At 41.4% G+C, this 24,560-nt stretch overlaps 1 protein-coding gene across 1 annotated transcript; it reads left to right on the forward strand.

Annotated features, from left to right (window-relative positions):
* Positions 1 to 18: 18 nt before the first annotated feature.
* Positions 19 to 23,672, forward strand: CTLA4 (cytotoxic T-lymphocyte associated protein 4). The gene is made up of 4 exons (XM_086958563.1): positions 19 to 237; positions 15,679 to 16,029; positions 19,875 to 19,984; positions 22,752 to 23,672. Exons 1-4 carry the CDS (start codon positions 150 to 152, stop codon positions 22,854 to 22,856), a joined length of 654 nt encoding a protein of 217 aa, XP_086814689.1. The 5' UTR covers positions 19 to 149; the 3' UTR covers positions 22,857 to 23,672.
* Positions 23,673 to 24,560: the final 888 nt, after the last annotated feature.

The raw sequence follows: 24,560 nt of genomic DNA on the forward strand, positions 1-24,560 counted from the left end.
TAAGTGACCTGGCCCGTGATGTAGACAGTGACTTAAATACTGTAGCTGCATTGGTAGAGCTTCAAGCACACATTGATGGTATCTATTCCGAAGGGTACTTCCAAGATCATCACGACTTTTATAGGTATTGTTACAGCACGGACAGCAGCATGAAGAGCAGCACATCGCTCCGCGCCGGGATGCTGACCTCTCTCGTCATCGCAGGATTTCTGATCTTGGCGTCTGCTGCATCCTCGTGTGAGTAGCTACGGGCAAAGGGGAAGAGGCTGCGATTTTGCAGGCTGTGTCTGATTGTCTTTTAAATGCAAGCCAGTGGATCTCCTCTAATGTTAGGAGTGACTAATACAGAACTAGTTTCTCAACCCTGGATCCGTTAGGATCCAGTGGAAGTGAGCCCTCGTCTTCAGGACAGTGAAGGTAAATTAACTGGAATATGGAAAATGATGAAGTGGATTTGAATGGTAGTAAAGGGTAACAGACTCAGCAAAGGCATCAGGGACCATGCTATCCGGGCCTCTGCTGCAGTGCGTGACCAATGAATGCACGAGGTACTTCTCACTATTACCAGCCAGTGGTTTCACAGCACTAAAGAGCATAATAGGGTACCTATTCAACAAGTAACAGAATGCATAATATGTATAGGACACACCGTGACCTGCCTCACCTCAAGAAGAATATGCCTCCTTTTCACTCATGCCTTCACTCTGCATACTATTACAACAAGGTCGTTATAATGACCACGTTGTATCAACGCATACCATTACCCCGCAAGTCGAAACAACGACTTGCGGAGGGGGGCGCTGGATGTTGGAATAGTATAATTTACTATTCCAACTCCAGTCTGTGTGGACAGTAGGGAAGGTGTTGGATTTTGAATCCAACACATTTTCCCCCTCTGCAAGGCGTTGTTTCGACTTGCGGGGTAATGGTATGCGTTGTAATTGCAGGCAGGGTGACGGCTTCGTTGTGAGGGCTGTTTACCCCTCAAGTACAGTAGACCTCATGATAGTGCTGGTACGAAGGACACTAGAGGGTAAGGCACTCCTCGGAGTTCCAGACACTTCCCATTGTTCAGGTGCGCCAAGATCCCGATGCTGTCTTCCTAGATGCCAGCGAACCTTACACTGCCTGTGCATGTCACTTATGCTCCTCCTATTATCCATGGCTCCCATGATCCTCACACTTCCACCCATACTTCCAAAGTTGTGGGGAAGCATGGCTGTGCCCCACCCCTCATACTCCTTCCACCTGCACCAAGTTCCTCACACTTTTCTTACCATTTTTTCCAAGGTAATGAGACTTCCTATTGGCTGAAGGACAACTGGGCTGCGTGCCGCTTTGCCGCATTCCTTTCGTCCTGTCTTCTCTTCTTCCATACAACCCACACTCTTCACACTCTCCATGAACCCCAACCTCCTCAAACTGTCTGTCCAGTCCATTGACACTATCTGTCCCAACTTCTTCTCACAGCCGGTCATATACTCCATATTCTTCCCACTGTCCATGTACCCGTGCTCCCCTCACTGTTAATATGCTCTCGGCTCCCACAACTGTCTTTCCATGGGCTGCGGTCACTCGCACTGTCTGTGAGTGCGGCTCACGGCCCTCCCACCATCTTTGCTCTTCGGTTCCTTACACTCTTTTCTCATACTACCCTGCTTCCTGCCTCTGCCTCCATGGACTAGGCCTCTTCCTCTGTTAGTCAACGTGACTCCACTCCTCACACAGTCACTTTAACCCAGGGCTCGTGTTGGGGTACCATGCGGGTGGACGGCGTCCCCCCACTTATTTTACCGGGGGACCCCGTTCCCCCTGCCACACAGCTGGACTTCACTCTTTGCCTCTCTGGGACAAGGAGCTCGGCACTTTTCGGCGTCCCCCCACTTCTTTTTTTACGACTTGTACCCTGCTTCAACCGGAAGAAGCTTCTCGCACAGTCTTTACTTATTTCCCCAGTTTTTGCCACTCTGCATATGCTTCAGGACACGCATCATGTCTGTCAGTGTTCCCATGCCCTTGTCACACTGTCTGATCTTGTGCAATACCATTCATTGTTAAGCAGACTGTTCGTGCCCTCCAGTCTCTTCCCACTGTGTGTGTCAAGCACCGCAAACTGCCTGGCAGTGCTGGAAGCTCACCCTCTGTCCATAAGCTCTGAGCTGGTGACTCTCTCTCCAGCCATTCATGTGCCTCTAAGCCGTGATGATACTGAGGTGGACCTGGTCAAAGCTAGAGCAGAGGAGGCCCCCGACTCACTGGCGAGAGTGAACTCAACGCCATCCTACTACCGTCACTTGGACCCCAAAGCCCGCGTCTTTAGTGAGGCCAGGCTTGCAGCAAATGACTTAGCGGTGTACTTCCAGGCACAAGACCCTAAAGGTTCGTCTAATAGTTTGCTGCTCTTATGGGGAAGTCCCTAGTATTTCCTCCTTTTTTTTATTGTTATCGCTTTTCATTCAGCAATCCACCCGTATTGGTATCTTTCTCCCAAACTATGTTCCAGTGTCATTGTAAACGTGGAATCACCCGTGCATTATGAAGTTAAATCATTGTCTCGCAAACTCTGCTCATAACATCTCTTGAACTTTAAGCGTTTGTTTAGCTAACGGTGTACACACCCTCACTAATATAAAGCATATTGTCAATTAAAACCGTCTAGAAATCACCAGATTCAGTACTCCCTTCTCCTTTCAGTCGATGTGTCTCCTTTTGATTCTGCAGTATTTGCTCAGCAGCCCCTCAGTCACCACCACAAAATAACCGCCCTTACTCGCTACTTTTTCCCGCGTGGGTTAGTTTCACTCACCACTTTTGAACAACTATCTGTTTACAGCACTTCCGGTCTCTAGAGCAACTCATTGACTTTCCTAGAAAGATAAGTTAAGTTTGTGATTATTTTAATCCTTACTGCAGAATTCCTGCTTTCCCCTACTTCACAAAATAAAGTCACATGATCTTTGTCATTGATACTCTTAGCTTGTCCTGATCTATATTTTTTAGTTTCTATCATAGTTGCACCTTAGTGTCACTATGGCAAAATGTATTGTCAGGGAAGGATGCTTTACATTTTGTCTGTACATTCAAAGAGTACACAACACAGCATTACTCTTAATGTGCAAACATGGTATAAGAATGTTCTTCAATGCAGGATGACTTTGTCTTACTGTGATTGGTTGCTTTGTGTATGCAGCCTTCATGAAAAAGTGTATTTTCTTCAAAACTGCCTCAGCACCATTCTCACTCAAATGTGCAACTGTTCAGCAAGCAAAGACCAGTCAGATTATTGTTTTCAAAACAAAAATATTTAGCATTTTGCTACAAAATTTGATTAATGTAAACACATTCCAAAAACTGTTGCAAGATATTTAGCCATGCATAAAGGCCCTGATTCACAAAAAGGCTCGCACTGGGGGTGGAGGCTCCGCAGTCGTATCGGGATATCCGCACTCGTGGCGGGATCTCCACACTGCAGTTGCCATTGTGCTGACCACCATGACTGCAGAGATCCCTCTTTGAGTTTGGAGATCCCTCTATGAGTGCAGAGATCCTGCTGTGACTGCAGACCCTCCACCCCAAGTGCATACTCTCTTTGTGAATTAGGGCCTCAGTCGATATTAACTAAGTGCTGGCGGAGAACTACGCTCTGCCAGCGGAGTGTGCGAAGATTTGCCTACTCCATGACTGCAGAATCCCGCTACCAGTGCGGAGAACCCACCATGACTGCGGAGATCCCTCTTTGAGTGCAGAGATCCCACCATGACTGCAAAGATCCCTCTTTGATTGCGGAGATTCCACCATGACTGCTGAGATCCCTCTTTGAGTACGGAGATCCAACCATGACTGTGGAGATCCCTCTTTGAGTGCGGAGATTCCTCTATGAGTGCCGAGATCCTGCTGTGACTGCCCTCCTCCTCTTCCTCTCTGTCTCTCTCTCAAAACTTGAGTGAGCAGTGCGAAAACTGTGCATGTGCGAGCGCATGCGCATGAGCATTTCTCGCAAAAAATGCGCATGTAAAACATGTAAGCATAGCCCTAGGCCATAGGAAATACACTTCGACCCACACAGGGACAATTTCTTTGCAAAAAGGTGGGCAACACAGTATGTAGTTTCATCCTATTCTACCTATGCCTGTGAGGTCACCAACATAGTGAAAAGAGGGGGTTCCTTCATGCAAAGTGGACGGCGCAGAGATATTCAGGGATGCTATGCTATCCTCTGGGACCACCTGGGTGGCCACTGTGTGACAATTATTAACTGCTATGTACCAAATGTAGATGATCCGACCCTTTTTGTAACATTTTGGAGAGGTGCCCTGGCCACACACCCTGGCCTCCTGTGGGGCATCAACTTAAATTGCACTCTCCAGGATAGGCTGGATAGATCAGGGCATACGCTAGCACATCCTCCTCAGCCTCAAGACACCTCACTGAGATAATGAAGGACCACAGACTACTGGATGACTGGAGGCATTGGCACCCACAGCTTAAAGAGGGTACCTTCCACTCTGCCACTCATAATACATGGACTAGGATTGAGTATTGGCTGATGGCGCCGGATGTGGGCACTTGGGTGGTTGACATGATTCATCAGCCTAGGTTGCTTTCTAATCACACTCCTATCTTTGTTAGTTATAAAGCCACCTACTTTGCAGCCCTTGGGCAGACACTGGCACCTGAACATGGAGCACCTCTTAAGCACGTTGTTCATGGAGGAACTGCACACTCACATTGAAAAAATATTTGTGACAAATTTGGGGTCCATGGAGAGTGTGGGGATAATATGGAAGGCTTTAAAGGTCATGGTGTGTGGACTCTACATGTCAAAGGACAAGGGTATTTTGCGGTCACTTTGCACACAATTCGATAAACTGGAGCAGGACATTTTGGAGTTGGAGGAGTTGACTGCCAGAGTCCCATCTCATGCTACCCTGACAGTTATCAGAGACAAGATGACTGAGGACTCAGATATGGCGAGTGTGAGTGCTGCGTCCAGGGGAGTATGACAGGGCCAGAGCACATGGTGAGGGAGAACAGCCTGGCAAAATGTTGGTTAGCATGGTTAAACGCCCCTCAGTGGCTAACAACGTCATGCTGGTGGTGGATGGGTCTGGTGTGACTCACCAGATCTCAGATGCCATTCTAAGAACCTTCCATTCCCATTATACACAACTTTACACTTCCAGGAGGACCACTCAGGACTGGGCAATTGCATATTATGTAGATACCACTGCTCTGGGCTGGATGAGCAATGCTCAGCGTTTGTTCTTGGTGGAGCCCTTCAAACTGGATGACCTAAAAGAGCCGTTGGTGAGCTCCCTACCTGCAAGACCCTGGGGTCAGACGGACTGTCTGGAGAGTTTTATAAGGCTATTCTCTACTGGTTTTATGTCACTGGCACCAAGCCCAGCCACGGAAGTTGGGTACTATTTTTATCAGCAGACTTGTGGGAGCACAAAATAGTAGAAGATTTGTTATTACCAATTAGGCTATTCTCTACCATTGTTACCTCACCGGCTAGAAGTGTTAGAGGAGGCTCGACAATAGCATCACATCCCCATATTTGTGAGAGGCCATCATAGTTACACTTTTAAAACTAGGAAAGTATTTTCAGTCCTGAAAATGTTATCACTGAATTTCTCTTATTTACTGTGATGCAAAATTTTGGCCAAATGAATCACCAACTGCCTCAATCTATGGTTACTCAATCTGGTCAAGCTGGACCAATCGGGTATTGTGGCAGTTGCTCAACTGCGCAAAATTTGTGCACCCTCTTCTCCAGCCTTCAGAACTCAGACCCCGATCCTAATCCAGTGGCGGTGGTCCAGGATACCTCTTGTGCCTTCGACTCCCTTGAGTGGCACTATCTGTTTAATATTCTGGCTAGAATGGGGCTCCCCTAGATCTTTCTTGATTGGATTAGTCTTCTGTGCATGTCCCCCCATGCCAAATATCCACATTAAAGTACAGATTTCCGATCTGGTCACTATTGCTCGAGGCAGGAGACAGGGGTGTGCCCTTTCCCTGATATCATTTGCGTTGGCACTGGAGCCATTACCGGCCAGAGTCAGGCAGCACTGCCCTGACCATGCAATCCATTACACAAGTCAGCAGCCCCTTATTTTCCATTACGCAAATGACATGACTCTATACTTGAGATACCCAGCCACGTGCCTCAATAACATATTGAGAGAATATATGCAATACAGGGCACAGTCAGGGATCCATATCAATGTTTCCAAATATGTCCTGCTCTCGCTCACCCCCAACACCCTGAAAAACGTCTTGGAATTTCCACTGGAATGGTGCAGTTACTCTGTCAAAAATTTGGGAGTTTGGGTACATAGGGAAATGGACACAGTGATTAGGGACAACTATGGCTGTCCCTTGACCAAGATGACCAAACAGTTCATAAGCTGACTATCCCTCCTCCTGTCACTTGAGGATGAATAGGTCTTATAAAGATGGTGCTACTTCCCTGTCTATTGCATCTGTTTACCAATACACCTTTGCCTCTGACACAAGTCCTGTTCGGCCTGATTTCTATGCAGTTTTTAGGAGTCACTTCGGAGGCAAAGAGACCTAGGATACGATGGAACACTCTTGTGGTCCTGTTCCACCCAGGCAGGTTTGAGGATCCAGAGCTGTATTATTTATGTGGAAAGATGCACTTTGTGCACTTCTGGTTTCTTCCAGTTCAATATCTCCTACACCTACCAGCGGTGGAGAAGGACATAGCCCATTCATCACCATTGACATCAATGCTCAATGCTCCAACGTCTTGCTACTCCCTCACAATGGAAACAGTGGCATGTACCTCTAGATCCTGGTTTGGATTGTCCAGACGCATAGGTAAGAAGCAGCTGCATTTCCCCTCGATCCCCCTCCATCATCATTCTCTCATCTTTCCTGTCACACATGAATCAAAAGTGATTTCTCAACTCCACGCACGCGGCCTTGACACCGCAGTGATTTATATAACAATAAAGAGTTCAAATGACTCACTGACTTTTTGGGAAGTCGGTCATATACTCCTCTTGATGTCTCAGTGGGGTGGTACGTGCAGTTGTTGCAGACATTACACAAGAGCACTCACCTAATCACACCCTGGAAAAACTCCAAGAATGACTCTACTAAACTCAATATTGAATGCAACAGCATTGGAGTAACCCCCCCGGGATCATCTTCCGATGAAACTTGGTTTGGAGGAACAGCTGGACCTTGATAAGGCAGACAGGATGTGGTGCTTCTGGTGGGGGAAAATGCGTATGATTTCAGCCAGCAGTTGGCTATGCATTATTCATTACAAATTTTTAAATTGGACCTTCTACACGCTCAAAACCCTCTGCAAGTTTGGACTGTGTCAGGACTCTGAGGGCCTAATTGCGAGTCTGGCGGTCTGAGGACCACCAGACTTGTGGTGGGAGAAAGGTGGCAGTCTTCCAACTGCCACATTATGACCCTGGTGGTCATGCAACCCTGGAACCGTCATTCCCTGGTGATGACGTGACGGACTTGAGGCAGTAATATGCCTGGCAGGATCGCTGCAGTCCACCCCAGCATATTCAGACTTTCCTTACCGCCACTGATTTTATGGAGGTCTTTCCTCCATGAAATCAACACCAAATGCGTTTCAGTGCGCGCAATGAAATTTGTTTTATTTATTTATTTATTTACATTTCTCCAGTCGCCCGTAAGCCGGAGTTTACTACCCCCTACCCTTCCCCTCTCCCACCCCACCACCTGTGGCACTACTGCATAAAACACCCCAAAACATAACCTGGAGACATCACATTTTACCCAGCAAAAGCAACCTTTTTTTAACAATTTGGGTAGCGGCGGATTTTGGACCCCAGTTCATCTGCCACTGAAAAAAACGACCATTCCCAGACAGGTCTGAACATTATGGGCCTAACGCCACCAATAGGAAAGGGCCCAAAATACAACATGATTTTTCCACCCTATTTCTGCAATTTGGGTAGCTGTGGATGGGTACAACTCCCTTCTCTTAAATTCATTGAAAATTGAAATTTCTCCTTTTTGTCACCACCTCTGTCTGGAGTTTCAGATGTTGACCTCCAGAGCTAGGTCAAACTGCTTTCCAAGTTGACTCTGTGCGCAATTTAGGTGTCATTTACAAAATATTTGTCACCACACCTATTCCACATATAAGCAGCATACACAGTTGTCACACTTCTTAGATCGTACATAGGCAGTGCACATTAGAAATAGAGCAATAGCGTGACGCGCGAGCGCGTCAACCAAGATGGCCACCGCCACCGGAGCTCCGTGATTCCTCGGAGCTTTTAAGCTGATTAAACGACGAATTCTTGTCACAATCCCAGCGAAAATACCGGCGCTTGCCTCCTGATGCCTCTACTTACCTGTGGAATTCTTTTTTGACGATTTTGCTCAACGGAAGTATTTTCTTCACCTTTCATGGTTTCTGCTCCCTGCTGCTCCTCAAGGTACTGCCGGAATTGTGAGCCTGGGGGCGGAGAGGTATTTATGAAAGAGGCTGGCTTGGGCCTATCTCCGCCTACTGTACTGTTTAGCTGCTGCACCTGGGTTTTTTCAGTGTTTTCTGACGCATTTTGCCCCTATTTACTACATTTTACTTCACATTTTGAGGTTATTTTGTCTTATTAAATTCTTCTACATATTAAGGCACATTTTTTCTCCTCAAAATGGATTCTAAGAATTCCTCCACTAATAAAAGGAAGCAGCAGGTGTACCCTCCTCCAACCAAATCTTAGGTGGTGGAATCTTCAGAACCTTCTTTGGCCCTAATTTTGGAGGAAATTAAAGCCTTACGTTTAAATACTGACACCATTGCCTCAGAAGTCAAAAATGTTCGTAAAGATATGGCTTCTATATCGATGAAGGTGTCGGATAATACCATTAAAATTCAAGATAACAAGAATAAGTTGGATGCTTTTACGCCTTTAATGACAAGAATTATTCCAATGCATAATCAGCTGCTGGACTTGGAAAATCGCAATAGGCAATATAATCTTCGCATCTTTAACTTACCTGAGGAAATTGAAGGGACCAATTGTCGGCTCTATCTTGAATCTCTTCTGCCTGGTCTCCTGAATATTAAGTTCACAGAAAAATTGGAGATTGATAAAGCTCATAGAGTTCCGTCACATCGCAATCCTCGTCATTCTAAGCCAAGGCAGATGATATTTAAGGTCCTGCGTCATCATCATCTAATTCTTATTCGAAAGGCTGTGAGGGAAATCCCATCATTGTTGGTGAATGGAACCAAAATCTTCATCCATCAGGATTTTGCTAAAGAAACAGTGGCTATTCGTAAGGAATTCTCTTCCCTTCGTCCACAGCTGAGGAGCCTTGGTTTCAAATATGGCCTATTTGATCCTTCTACAATGCGGGTCTGGAAAGACAATGTCTCTAAATCTTTTCAGCGTCCAGAAGATCTTCGTCTTTTCCTTGAACAACAGGCTCCTCCATCAATGGATACACAAGATCCTAATTCTTGACTTGATTTCGCTGAATTCTTGTGGCATGTTTCTGCATACATTTCTTCATGGGCTCCAACTGTAACTGGCCATACTTGAGGAACGGGTGTGCGTTTCCTTGTCTTTATTTATGTTGCTTGTTTGTGCCTTACTCTTTCTTTTTTGTTTCTCCCTTTCCTATTTTTCGCTCAGAGTTACTCTTTTAACCTGTCTTTTTCTGCCTTCTTCTTGTTCTCATTCCTTTCTTTACTTTCTCTTCTATCCTAATGGCTAATATTCATAATATTAAACTTGTTTCTCTCAACGTAAAAGGTTTAAGACACCCAGTAAAGCGTTTGAAAATTCTAGATTATTTAGGTAACTCTAAGGCTGATATATGTTTTGTCCAAGAGACACATGTTGATGATAAAGTTTTAAATTATATGAACAAAAAGTGGGTTGACACTATTGTCTCTTCACCTGCTAAAGGTAAAAAGAACGGGGTCGCTATTTTCTTTGCCAAAAGATTACATTGTCAAGTCTTACATAAGATTTCAGACTCTGAAGGTAGATATATTATAGCCAAAGTTAAAATTCATGACTCTATTTTCTTTTTGATTAATGTTTGTGGCCCTACGGCTGATGATCCTGTTTTCTGGGCTATTGTTACGACTGAAGTTCTAAAGTTGGGAAATGTTCCACTGATTTTTGGTGGAGATTTCAATGTTTTTGTGGATCCCTTGTTGGATAGATTATCTACATCTCGATTTAGACCGTCCAAGACTTTTCATGCCTTTAAGACTTTTGTTCAAACCACCAAATTAGCGGATATTTGGAGATTGCACTATCCAACTGGTAAAGAGTTTTCCTTTTTCTCCACTCCTCATAATTCCCATTCCAGAATAGACTATTTTTTCCTTTCCCCTTCCCTCATTCAATTTGCAAATAACCCTACTATTGGCACCATTGACATTTCTGATCACGCAATGATTTCTTTTGTTTTAAATGTTTCGTCTTCTTTTACCAAACAGTCGAGATGGCGTATGAATACTGATATTGTCCTTAATGACACTCATAAACCCAAATTGTTCCAAGCAATTCAGGATTATTTTGAATTCAATCCCGAAGGCTCTACTTCCGTTACCACTAGATGGGATGCATTTAAAGCCTATGTCAGGGGTACTACTATTTCTATTATGGCTCAAGAAAATAAGAAATTTAATTCTCATGTTAAATCCTTAGACAAACAAATAGCTCATTTTGAACGTTTATTTATTACGTCTAGTGATCCTCAATATAAATGAAAGTTACAAAAGCTTAGGTATGAATTTAATGCTATTCTTAGTACAAGAGCTGGGATTCAACTTTCGAAATCCAATGCTAAATTCCGCTTTAACACCAATAGGTCTGGTAGACTTCTGGCTAATTATTTACGTATTAAACGAGATAAAACACAGATTACCTCCGTTCAATGTCCTCAAGGTAAAATTGCACTTTCCCATAATGAAATTGTTCAAGAGTTTTTAAATTTTTATTCCACATTATATAATAAACCAGATTTTTGTGATGAATCTATAATTGATGCCTTTTTACAACATTCTGATTTACCTCACATTTCTTCCTCTGATAAACTTAAGTTAGACTTACCTATTACTAATGATGAAATTCTCTCAGCCATTAAATCGCTTCCAAAGAAAAAATCCCCTGGTCCTGATGGTATCCCTGCCGAATTTTATAAAGAGTTCCAACATCATCTTTTACCTTATTTGTGCCAAATTTTTTCTCATTTTTCATCATCACGTACCATTTCATGTTCTTTTTCTGAAGCATTAATTGTCGTACTTCCTAAACCTGATAAAGACCCTACCCTTGTTGCTAATTATCGTCCCATTTCTTTGATTAACCAGGATTGTAAATTATATGCTAAAATTATCGCTTCTAGGTTAGCACCTGTCCTTCATTCAATCATTCACCCCGATCAATCTGGTTTTATGAAAAATAGATACTCTGCTAATAATACGAGAACGTTATTACATATTATTAAGCAAAGCTCTACTATCCTTGTCCCTGCTGATGTTTTGGCATTAGATGCTGAAAAAGCTTTTGATAAAATCCATTGGCAGTTTTTATTTAAAACTTTATTATCTTTTAATTTTGGCCCCTCCTTTATTCGTATGATTTCTGCTTTATACTATGCTCCCACTGCTCGATTGTTTATTAATGGCCAGATTTCTAACCAATTTTCCCTTTTCAGAGGAACTCGTCAGGGTTGTCCCCTTTCCCCTCTTTTATTTTTATTGGGTATAGAGCCCTTTCTTAATTACATTCGAAAATGCGACAACATTCATGGAATTACTATCAATGATATTACTGTTAAAACTTTGGCGTATGCTGATGATGTGTTATTGTTTATTAGTAATCCTGTTTTATCTGTTCCATTTTTGCTTGATATTATTTCTAAATATTCCACTGTGTCAGGTTATAAATTAAATGTTAGTAAAACTGATTTTTTTCCGCTAAATATGTTATGTACTCCTGATATGTTACCCTCACCAGATATCGTTTGGCAAAAGAGTAAATTGGAATAACTGGGAATATTATTCTCATCATCCCTCCATGCTACCTTGAAATTAAATTGTGAGTTCATTCTTGAGTATATTAAGCAAAAAACTTCTAAATGGTCTTCCCTTCATCTTTCATGGTGGGGGAGAATGGAATCTATTAAAATGACTATTGGCCCTAAAATATTTTATTCTCTAGCTATGATACCAACTCAATTTCCCCTTAAATTTTATAAAGATATTGACAGACTATTATCTAAATTTCTATGGAATAATAAACCTCCCCGTATTGCTTATAAAAAATTAAAAATTCCCAAATGTCAAGTTGGTTTTGCCCTACCTGATTTCTTTTTGTATCATAAAGCATTTATCCTTAAACAAAGTTCGTTATGGTTTAATATTTCCCCTATGGTTAATCCCCCTATCTGGCTTCATATTGAGACATCCCTTGTAAAACCTTTTCCTTTACTATCCTTGTTAACCATGTCTCCTACATCTAAGATTGTACATTCCTCTTCCATAATCAAATCATCGAGATTAATATTTAATGATTTAGACTCCAATTTTGAATCCCCTTTACTTTCTATGCTACATTTGTCCCTATGGCATAGTGCCTTAATCAAATTAAATAGGAATATCTCTTTTTGGTCTTCCTGGATTGATAAAGGTATTTCTTATCTTAGAGATGTTTTCTTGGATGATGCATTTATTCCATTTACTCAACTCCAATCGAATTCAATCTGCCTTTATCAGATTTGTTAAAATATCAATTTCTTTGTAATTCTATTTTAGATTCCTTCCCAAATGGTATTCCTTCTAAAATGACAGCTGATTTTTTGATCTATGTTAATACTGTTTCTTTGTCCTCTAAAGCCGTGTCTGTATTTTATAAAAAACTTACAGAATCCTTAGGTTCCAATGTTGATACAATTTCCACTTTTTGGAATAATGAGTTATCTTTATCTCTGTCCAATGATTCTTGGTCATTAATTTGGACTCATTGTATTTCTGGGTGTTTGCCTGTGTCAATTTATCAAACTAATGCTTATATTTTATTTAATTCTTTATGGACTCCATTGCGTTTATTTAAAGCTAACTTATTACCATCTAACTTATGTTGGCATTGTAACTTGCATCCTGGTTCTTTACGTCACATGTTATTTGATTGTCCTGCTATTAGGAAATTTTGGTCTGAAGTATGGAATGTAATATTGAAAATTTTACCTATTTCTGATTTACCCTCTTATAATTTAGTAATATGTAAATCTGTTGCTTTGAGTGTGCCCCTTGATGATAATGAAGCTAAATTATTTAATTTTTTGGTTTCGGCTGCGTTAAAATCCATCACTTTTTGTTGGAAGGATGCTACTTCTCTTTCAGTCCATGCTTGGTGGTCTTGGATTATCTTTACAAGAAGAGGTGCTCAGTTATCGTTACAAGGTGTTCGTCATAATTCTTCACATTTTCAATCTTTTTGGTCTCCTATAGATTCGTATGTACAGTTATGATTTTTGTTGTCTTATTGATAATATCTTATTGGTAACTCTAGTTATCTAAGTCATTATGCTATGAAATGTATATTTCCCTTTTCCCTTCTCTCCCTCCCCTTCCTTCCCCTTCTCCCCTTCTTAAGTTCTCCTTTAACTGACAATATTATATTGCGATGTATTTTATTGATGAATGTATTCTTATGATTGTTTTCTTTCGCTTCTTTGTAACTTAATGAATTATTTCTTCACTTTTTTGTATGTATTTATGTACTTCTCCATTGTCAAAAAATTCAATAAAATCTTACTGAACTAAAAAAAAAGAAATAGAGCAATAGCATGCATATATCTATATTTAATAAAGGACTGAGAGGGGCTTCAATGGTTATAGTTGATTTACTGGCCTGTCCAGAAGACAATGACTGAGTCTCAGGGTGATCAGGGCTAGCTTGGTAAAGGTAGGCATGATAAGGTCCTCATATGGTCCTGGGTTGCACCTTAGGCGGTTGTTCACCTACATATTGTTCCGCTATGACACCACAATAGGCTACCGATTGTAACCATGCTTTGACCACAGAACTTCTGGAGCTCAACCATACCATTGCTACCTCCCTCTTAGCCAGAACGACTAAGATGGATAGGAGATGCCTCAGGTGTAGACGACGTATCCCCGAACAATGAACATCAGGAGAAGGATCTAGCGTAGTGCCGACAATTTCAAGTAATACTTGTAAAACATCTTGCCAGTAGTGGCGCATGTTCACAGAGCTCCAGGGCAATTGTAGGAAGTCTGCAGGATCCAAACCCACACCTTTTACATGCCCTATGTTCAATTCCCCAGAATCTTACCAAATATGGACTGTATAATAATATTGATGAAAACACTTAAAGTGGATCAGTTTATGCCTATAATTAATAGGAGTTAGTGTCTTTTTTATTCTAAGCTTTCCTTTGACAGATACTCAGAAAGTGGTATGCACTTGGTATATGCTTCTCAGAGTACGCATGGAGATCCTTCCTTCTCATCCTCCTGATCTTAGTAAAACAGTGGTGCAGTCTCTTGGCCTCTCCAGACTGGACTACTGTGATTCCCTTTACCTAGGACTTCTGCAGTTTCTGTTAATCACTCTCCAGGTCATCCAACACTCAGCCGCCCCTTTCGATTCTGGGTTTGAATCTCTTCATACCTTAGAACACTCCTCAGGTTCTGAAACAACACTGACTCTTCAAGACTTTTCTGTCCCTCCCTAAAGCCAGGTCTGCTTTCAGTCTTACTGCCATCCAGGCGCCTTCAATCCTTACATGTCTACCTACTACTTGACCCTAAAATCCGCAAAGCCAGGTTTTTGCATTTCTCTCTTCAAAAGCTTGGAAATCTCTTCCACTCTACATTCGCCCAGACAACTCCTTACAACCTGCCAATAAGCTCCGGAAAACCTACTTGTTTTTTTCTAGCTGTTCGCCGCTGCACTTATTCTTTGGTGGCAACACATCTGGAACTTGGGTAACAGCGCACTTCACACATTGCAAATCATTCAACCAACCAATCAATCAAGCAATAAATAAATCACTCAATCAATCAATAAAAAAAAGTCTTAAGATGAAAAAGCATTTACAATTAATGGCACCACCAGTCAACATGTCCCTCCACATACTGTAGTTTATAGATAACAGCAGAAATAGTATGGGGGTATCGCTATTGTGGAGGTAATATTCGCCAGTCTCTTCTGATACCCATACTTGCAGAAGCTGCATTTTACATAACCCACTCTCGTGTGTGGTGAGGCCTATGTAGCCTGCCACATCATGGGTGGTGTACTCTACCCAGATTCTGATCACTGTCAACACACTGTGTGGAAAGTCAGTGTGGTCTGTCACACACCGGTTGATTTACAAAGCCCACCAAGTGGGTGTTATGGCAATTGGCACATTACACACTGTGATACATTCTGAGCAGTTCAACACTGGCTGTGATGGGTCAGAGTACCAGCATTGACCACTGGCCCATTTGCCAGGAAGATTATTTCTATCAAGATCATTCTATTCCTTTGAGAGATTTCCCCCACAGTGCTAAAAAGAAGCAGCCCATTTCCCTATTTATCAATTGCATAATGATGTCAACATAATTATACAAATTTTTGTGCTATCTAATGTTTATATTTGTCTTGGCAGCCATCAAGGTATTCCAGCAACCTGTAGCAGTGGCCAACAACCAAAGGAAGGCTAATTTGGTGTGCAGCTATACATTCACCGGCAAAGCTACTGAGATACGTGGGACTCTGCTCAAGAGGGAATCTGGCAATTCCACTGTTATCTGTTCCTCATCCTACACAACAGATTGTGAATCATTCACTGTGGAAGGAGCAATCAAATGCTTTGGACAGCCTGGGAAAAATAATGTAACTTTCACACTCAGTGGCCTGCATGCCAACAACTCTGGCACATACATCTGTGCAATAGAAATCATGTACCCGCCCCCCTACCGCACCAGTATGGGCAATGGAACCATGCTCCATGTAATTGGTAAGACTACATCCTTCCTCATAGCATCTTATGCAATGGACTTTATTCAGTTCTTAATTTGTTTATTTCGTTTAAAAACACAGGTAACCAGGCAGTATCATAAGCGCTTAATAAGATCATGGAGCTATGAACTGCAGTGGTGAAAGTGGGGCAGCACAAACTGATACGTTCAATGTTCGTAATTCACTGGGGTGGTCAGAATCAGCCAGTGTCAGCGTTGGTGAAAGCGATGGGTTGTGAAGTTACTGCAGATCTCATAGGAGGAGAGTTGTTTTGAGGGTATGAAGGCAGTACAGTGGTTGACCCCAAACCAGGTAGAACTGCATTCTAGTTGCGGGGAAGAGACCTGAACATGCAGGGCGTTCATGAGGAGAGAGATGAGGGTAATAAGAAAATGTAGTGCTTGAGAGTCTAAGGAGCTATTGGGGTACTCAGATGGTTGGTTTGAACAAGGTGGGGGAGAGTTAGGCCACTGATTCACTTCAGGACAAAAAAGAGGATTATATGGAGTGCCTTGTTTTGTACTCTGTGCAAGCTTTTCTTGTGTCTAAAGAAAGAGGGTAAGGCAGTTATTGAGGGTATGAACAGGGTACATGAATCAAGGTGCATCATTTTCTTAAGGGATATGAAGGAATAGAAATGGAGGCTTATTATGTAGCTATTTTAACAGTTAGAGAATTGATAAGTGGTATGTAGGGTTAGGTCATACCTTGTGGATGTTAAGGACGAATTGGCCTGCGGGGACAGCATTTGAAACGAACATGGAAAGACATATTTTACTGATGAGGTGAACCCAGTTGTTGCTAAGGGCAAGTGAGAGAATGATGACATGAGTGAGAAGGGAGAGGTGGGAGAGGAAAATGGTTTGCTTGCACCAGATGATACCAAACGGATACTTTCTGTTGCATGTGTGATCAGTGTTAGATGGTGTTAGTGGAGGTGTTACTTAAGCAAGGGGAAAATATTTGGGATGTGGACAAAAAGATTTGTTAGATAGTCACTGATGTTATCGTGAAAGTCAATCTTGGGGGCATAGGAGAACTACCTGTTGATGTTGTGAAACTCAATTATTGATGACTGGGAGAACTGCGTGACATATTGAGAAACTCAGTCATTGGTTAAATAACAAGAAGAGGACAGGGTCTAGGATAGAGACACTGGATCAGACCACGTTAGGATGGGGCATAGAGCTGGAAGAGCAGACTGAAGATCTGTAGGATCTGTACAAAACGCTTGAAGAGAAACAAAGCAAAGTTTTCCTGTGATGGCAAGGTTAGGCTTTGAGAAACGGTAAATAGTTATACTTTATCAAATATAGCGAAATCTGAATGCAGAAATCGCCGTTTCGTGCATGGGTTTGAATGCTAGCCTAGCAGAATCAGACTAGCAATGCACTGAGTATTATTAACAACTGCTCTTTATAATGCTACCAAACGGAAAGGATTAAAAGAGCGGAAGTTAGCGACTGGTAAACTCGGGTGTAGGAACACAAGGTCAATTGTGATCAGGCACAATGGAATTCCAGATGGTAATCCCACTCTGCCTGACTCGTAATCAGAACCTTAGTAGACAACCATTCTAAGGAATGTTTCATTTTTGTGGAATGACTGAATCGTTGAGGTTGTACAATTAAAACCAAAATATATATTAAAGCAATTTTCGAGACTTCAGATAAAAAATAGACTTGAAGGGGTAAAATTCATTATTTTCTCTCCAACCTAAGAAAAAAGTAGGGAAAGTGCTGGACTTTGGTGGGGTTAGGGTTACTATTCCTGCTCCAGAATAGGCAACAGTAGCGGCAGCATTGGACTGTGGAGAGGTTATATTTAATATTCAATGTAAGCAACAGCAGGTAAAATGTTGGACTTTGAAAGTGTCAGAATTACTCTTTCCATTCCCAAAGTAAGTAGAAATAGGGAAAGTGTTGGATTTTGAAGGAGTCAAATTTACTATTCCTGCTCTAAACTGAGCAACAGTAGGAAATGTCTTGGGCTTTGGAAGGGTCAGATTTACTATTTCCTCTTCAACCTGAGCGACAGTCAGAAAAGTGCTGGAATTTGGAATTGTTAGATTTACTCTTACTGTTGTGATTTAAGCAACAGTAGGGAAATTGTTGGATTTAGAAGATGTGAGAACTACTGTTCCCACTTCAACGTATGCAGTGGTAGGGAAAATATTAAACTTCAGAAACCTAAGATTTAATTTTTTCTATCCTAAAATAATATAAATTAAATGATATATATTATAAACGCAAAATATTTTTCCATAATCAAATAAAAATATTTTTCACATTGTTTAATTTGTATGAATGAAAAAAATCTAAAAATACAAAATGAACATATGAAATTATGCAGAAATAACATTGAAAAATTAAATCAATTAGAAAAAGTAAGATAGATTTAAAAAACTTCCAAATCTAGTTTCCGAAAATTTCATCAACCACTACAATATATAAAATTATTATTAGAAAAAATAAGAAACTCTTTATTTAGCAAAACATATAAAACTATAAAATAACTATCAATCAATAAAAATAAACATATTATAATTGATATCCAAATTATGAAAAACAAATAATGAACACACTCATTCAATTAACGAATTAAAAAGTAAAAATAATATTACCATATTGTTCAAGTGATCTATTACACAACTAAAATGTTTACTTAATTATCTAAGTAACAAATCAAATGTTAGTCAAAAAAGCTATAAGCAACTAAAAACTAAAAATTAAAAAACAAAATCCCACTTTATTCCCCTACAAACCCTTTAACCCACTCAAAAGATGACATAAGATAAAAAAAACTAAAATGTAACATCAAAATATTTTTTACATGATATTTGTGTCTTACAATATTTTTGAAAAAATATGTTGCCGGAATACTTCATAGACAGATAGACAGTGAAGTACATATCAGAACTATGATTTATAAAATTATCCAGGAAAATAACTCGTAAGGGAAGGAATTTTATATGTGCAAATTGGAAGATGAGCTGGATCAGATTTTCACTGAGCTGCAGTCGAACACACCACTCCAAAATACTCATAAAAGCATTTGGAATGCAAATGACAGCCACTAAGAACTTACTCCAACGGCACTTTAAACTGAAACAACTGCACAATAGACTGGTCCATTTCTGAAAACTGCTGGGAAGGGTGTGGCTAAGTGGGCACATTTCTTCAAAATTAGTAGCTTCTGGGGAGCGAAAGTTACACCCATCGTATGCGTGACAGCCCCATGTGGAATTCTCCTAGAATGGCGCCAGAAAAAAATGGGGGGGGGCAGAAACTAGGCTTGTGTTTGTTGGTCAGCCTACTGTTTTTATGTGCAAAACCGTTGCTTCGGGAAGGTAGTGGGTGGGCGCTAGCCATCAGCTACATAATTGTCACACAAAAATAGTTTAGACTTGGTTTTGAAAAGATCATACACATGCTACATGGTACAGAAAAAAACATTTATTGCTGTTTGGAAACCTTTGTTGAACTACTGTTCCAAGGAGGATAGAGCTCCCACACCCACAGCTCCGTTAGAGACTTTGGATGCCAGTAATTCCGCTGTGAAAGCAGGGTGGCAGGCGAGCGTGGGTATCACTTTGGCCAACAGAAAGAGAGTGGTTAGTGATTGGATGGAGGTAGGGGGGCCACCATAAGATCTTATAATTGAAAGGTCATGATACAAAAGAAGAAAAAAAAGATATACATTGGTGTGAATTTGGGGTACAAGTCAGGTGAGAAGGAAACATTAGGTAGGTATGCCCACCTGGATTGTTTAAGACCTAGATTAAAGGATCTGAAAGGCACTGCTTAAAAGTCTGTTGAAATAAGAGTGACATTTTGTTTTCAGACCCAGAGCCTTGCCACGAATCTCATTTGGTTGAATGGATACTAATGGGCATCATTGCAACATTGTTCATCTACAGTACTCTCGCCACAACTGCTATTGTTATCAATAAGGTAAGAAATAGTATATTAAAAATTCACTATTCCATAATGTATTATGTATGTTTCCAGGGATTCCTTAAAGTGCACATTTATCTTTCACAACCCATGTAGTATACAGGTAGTGGAAAATGCGACAAAGGTATATGTAAATGCAAGCCACACTTTGGTCCTGTGCAGTTTCTCTGTTCTTTGGAGGCAGTTCATCGGTCACCATCTATGCACAATTAAATATATTGCCCTTAGAGTTAAAGACATAAATGTATCGAGAATTCATTAGCGTCACACCAAAGCCCCAATTTCAATAAGGTGTGCACTTGTATTGGCCTTCAAGTGGAATTGGAAGGATCTGGAAGACAAGCTCTTACTTTTGCAGGGTATAGATAAGGGGTCATGCTCTAAACCGCCAATAACAGTACACTTGTAAAACTTTGGCCATATGTACTGTATATATGAGGTTATTGGCCTAATGCTAAATAACCCAGTCTTTATAACTATTATCAAAAGTAAATGGTGTATATCTGATTATTTTTCCCTACCCCAGCCCCTCTAGAATTGGTTGAGGTGTGTGAAGATCTCCTCTGGTGAAGGTACAGTGGCTTCATAATACTGCTGGAGATTTTTACCAGTTTTTTTTTGTTTTTTAGAGTTTTGTATTATGCAATCTAGACCCGAAGATATAAGATATCAGAGCGCTTTGCATGAGCACCAGTTTAGTTACAGATGGACACATCCTTTTTTGTGGGGCAGGGGGATCATTAAGTGATCCGCCCCGAACCACAGGATGTTGAGCGTCGTTGCAGAGACTGGAACCTGGTTCCCCAGCTTCGAGGTCGACCGCTCTAGCCGCAAGGCGACATCCTCTTCCCTTTCTGTCACCAACGAGATCTAATGACTTGATGACAAATACCTCTTAAAATTAAGCAGCGAAGAACAGACCACATATTTTCTTAGAAACAACATTTTCTTTCATGCAGGGTATGGCTTATGGCTGAGGTGGTTGGAAATGGCAGACAAATTCCATTACATTCGGGCGTCTGAAGCCAGTGGAGTTGCCTCAGAAGCCTGTATGATATGGAATATCCATAAAAGGTGGTTGGGGGTGTTGAGTTTGACAGGTTGGTCTGTTCGAACATTGGGGGAGGACTGGAGGTAGCATTGAAGACTAGAGAGACTGAGGTTGTATATTACTACCAGCACATAGGAGGCTTCCCTTAAAGGGAGGCATTTCAGGGCAAGAAGTTGGTAATCTACTTATTATCAATTTAGATGTTTTATAGTTTGGCATACTTTTTCCAGTCTCCACGTAATTTTACAGCGCTCGCTTTGCCTTTCCACACCACCATCAATGAGTGTACACAGGTTCAACGCTCTAGTGAGGTTGGTGAATATATGCTTTTCAGTGGCCCTCCTGTGAGTTAGAAGGTGAAATTAAGAACTTCAGCTTAGTAGGTAGGTAAGGGCTGCTTTAATGCAAACATTGAATCCAAGGTTGCCTTCAACCTACTTCATTTTATGAATGTAAGGGACAAAAATTATCATACCAATATAGAAATGCTCTATTGTTACAATAACGCACTCAAGAAAGAATTACATTTTCGTTAGCAGAGACTCACTTATGTGAATAAGGGAAACACACACATAAAATTGTTACGTTGGACGGTTGCAAGAACCATCCCAAGAATCTTCCTAAGAAGCAATCTGGAAAAAGGCTGTCCTAAAAACCAAAACCACCAAAAACACACATGACCTAATAGCATAATCCCAAGAAAAGTGTATATTGTCTTCCTTCCACTTGCAGCCTGAAAATGCAGACAGAAAGCTGTGTCTCCTCCTCACTTAACTTCCCATTCTAGCGATTACGCAGTTAATCTTAGATACATTCAGCAGACCCAACTCAGAATCTGCCTCCATCAACCCTAAACCACATGCAAACCACGTAGAACTGCACCAGCATGTCTGCCTGTGCTAACTTTATATGTTGGGTCTATTGTTCATATCTCTCGTTTTCCGGCACATGTGCCAAAGGATCCTCAGGAGTGTTTTGTTGTTACTCAACAATTCTGGTGGACCATGGATGGACCAATTCAGCATAATGCTTCAAAATTGTTCCAGCTGGAGGTGACTCAGCTAGGGTTTAAAGTTCATCTGCAGCATCACCCCCCACCTTAGTGCTTCATAACATCGTAATGTTTTTGCAGATGCTCCTGCAAAACTTTATGCTATGGAGTTCTATGTATATGAGGGTTGGTCTGTTTTCAGGTCTTTGGGCAGGAGAGCAGAATGTTTGCAGTGGAGATGTCTGTTTGTAACTAGTATGACGTGTTGTATTGATGTGTTTCCCTTGTTAGGAATTGTTCTATTTGTGAGGGCTTTTCTGCTTACGAGGAAGAGCCATATAGAAGTGACCGTTGCATGGTTTGTCTTTTTGTGCCTGGAAGATGAATTTTTGCTGCAAAGACGTTCACCTGTTGGTGATGTTGCTGCTTGCAGGCTGTTTGCATGTAAGTGATCAGATTGAAGGGGAGGGGCCTTTTTGTCAGACATACAAACTCCTTTCCTTTATGCTTAGCCTATAAGGCAGGAGTGATTATTATGTTAATGGGTGAATATTCCCTGTAGTCTTTCAACAAGTGATACAACTAACACAACACATTCTGTGATAATGTTTCACTCAACACCACTTTGGCAATTTTGGTAGTTATGATCTTCACAGGCCTATAATAGAACATCAGATGCACTCCACTTCATTGATCAAATCTCTCTTTCCATATGTGCACAGGTACAGATCAAAAACGGGTGGATTTCGAATCTTTCTGAGATCAAGGCATCAGGAGACGCAGCACAAGAGAGGAAAATCAACACATATCACATCCTGATCAATTGAGAGCACGAAGAGGCAAAACAGTGCGTCGTCTATCTTGCTGTGCGTCGTCTGTCTTACAGTGCGGTGTCTAACTTGCAGTGCTGCGTCTAACTTGCTGTGCTGCGTCTAGATTGCAGTGCAGCATCCATCTAGCAGTGCGGCGTATATCTTGCAGTGCTGCGTCTATCTTGCAGTGCGCAATACATCTTGCAGCAAGGCATCAATCTTTGCCTATTAGCTGATGTGGACTTTCGAGACTGGCCATAATCAAACTGTTTCTCAATCTCTAAATAAAGGCTAGTGGAATAATGTAGACTATTGAAAGGATAGACAGAATGGCTCTGTGGAAGAAAAATATTGAAGATCATATGTGTCTGTTCAGGATTCTCATTTATTGTTTTTTGTTTACTTATCACATATGTTTTGGGAAGACTACCAGGAGGGTGAATTTGCAGTGATATTTCTATATTTTATGTTAGAAAAGATTTTCAAATGCATGGTTTTAACGGTGTGGATTTATGTTCAATCTGTGCTAAACAGTGACGATATATGTAAGTTTGTCACTGGCAATTACAGTTATTTTGGGACTTTATTGAAGAATTCTAGTCGTGCAAGTTAATCAGGAAAATGTTCAGCTAACTAATAAATGTGCTTACTTGCTAGGACCAATCTTTTGTCTTAAAGTTCAATTGCCTTTTACTTGGGGTGCACCTTCATAGATTAAATAATTTTCTAATCTGCTAGAAAGACATACTTTGGGTTTAAATCAGCAGTCCAGGCACAGATGTAAACTGTCATGCTCATTATGTAATCTATAATGAAATAAATAAATGAATGAAAAAAGAGTTTAAATGTATTTTGTCGGAACTGACTACAGTCAGAAGGCTTTATAGCTGAAATGAATCCAATCTTGTGTATAGAGCCACCAGATCTTATACAAGTGGACGAAAGCACTTGCTACCCTGCCTGATGTGTAGTTTATTGCTTGCCACATATCATGGTTGCAGGCCACAATCAAGCTTAGTGGCAAGGCAGACGTGTCAGTGCTAACTTCAATAAATGATGCACCTTTCCTAGCTAGCGATCAAAGTCAAACATACATTCCAAGAAAGCCATGGAGCACAAGCACCACCAAATATGGACACCATTCTGTTAAGTTTTTGATTAAACTGGGCCTGTCCTGTCATGTGGTTCCCAACAGTGGCAGGCTGTATTTTACCATGGATGGGGGGCTGCGGGAGCGACTCATCACACATACACCTCACTCACACTCATTGACACAAGCACACCTATTCACAACACTCGCTAACAAATACACAACCATTTATGCACGTTTGCACCAAACATTAAAAAACAATAAAAAATTAACTCAACAGCAGCTTCCCTACAGCCTTCCCTCATTGGCTGACATTTTGTCATCCAATGAGGGAAGGCAGCATGTTCCAATCTCGTCCCAGAGTGGTATAGGGTTAGTGAGATTGCTGATCCTACCCCTCTCTATGACAAGAATTCACTGATAGACACTCTTCCCTGGGCACTTCAGAGCTAAAAACTGAAGCACCCAGGTCTGAAGCAATCAGTGACGCTCCCTTCATGAGGGGAGGGCTTCGAGGCACTTTTGCCAGGCTAAGAAGGTCATGCCCACAGGGCTGTGAAATCCTCAGCCTGGCAAAGTTCACCTCAGGAAGCAGGGGTCTGAGCTTTAGCAGGTGTAGCTCCTGGCTC

This window comes from Lissotriton vulgaris, chromosome 2_1 (assembly GCF_964263255.1).
Source record: "Lissotriton vulgaris chromosome 2_1, aLisVul1.2, whole genome shotgun sequence".
Taxonomy (NCBI): Eukaryota; Metazoa; Chordata; class Amphibia; order Caudata; family Salamandridae; genus Lissotriton; species Lissotriton vulgaris.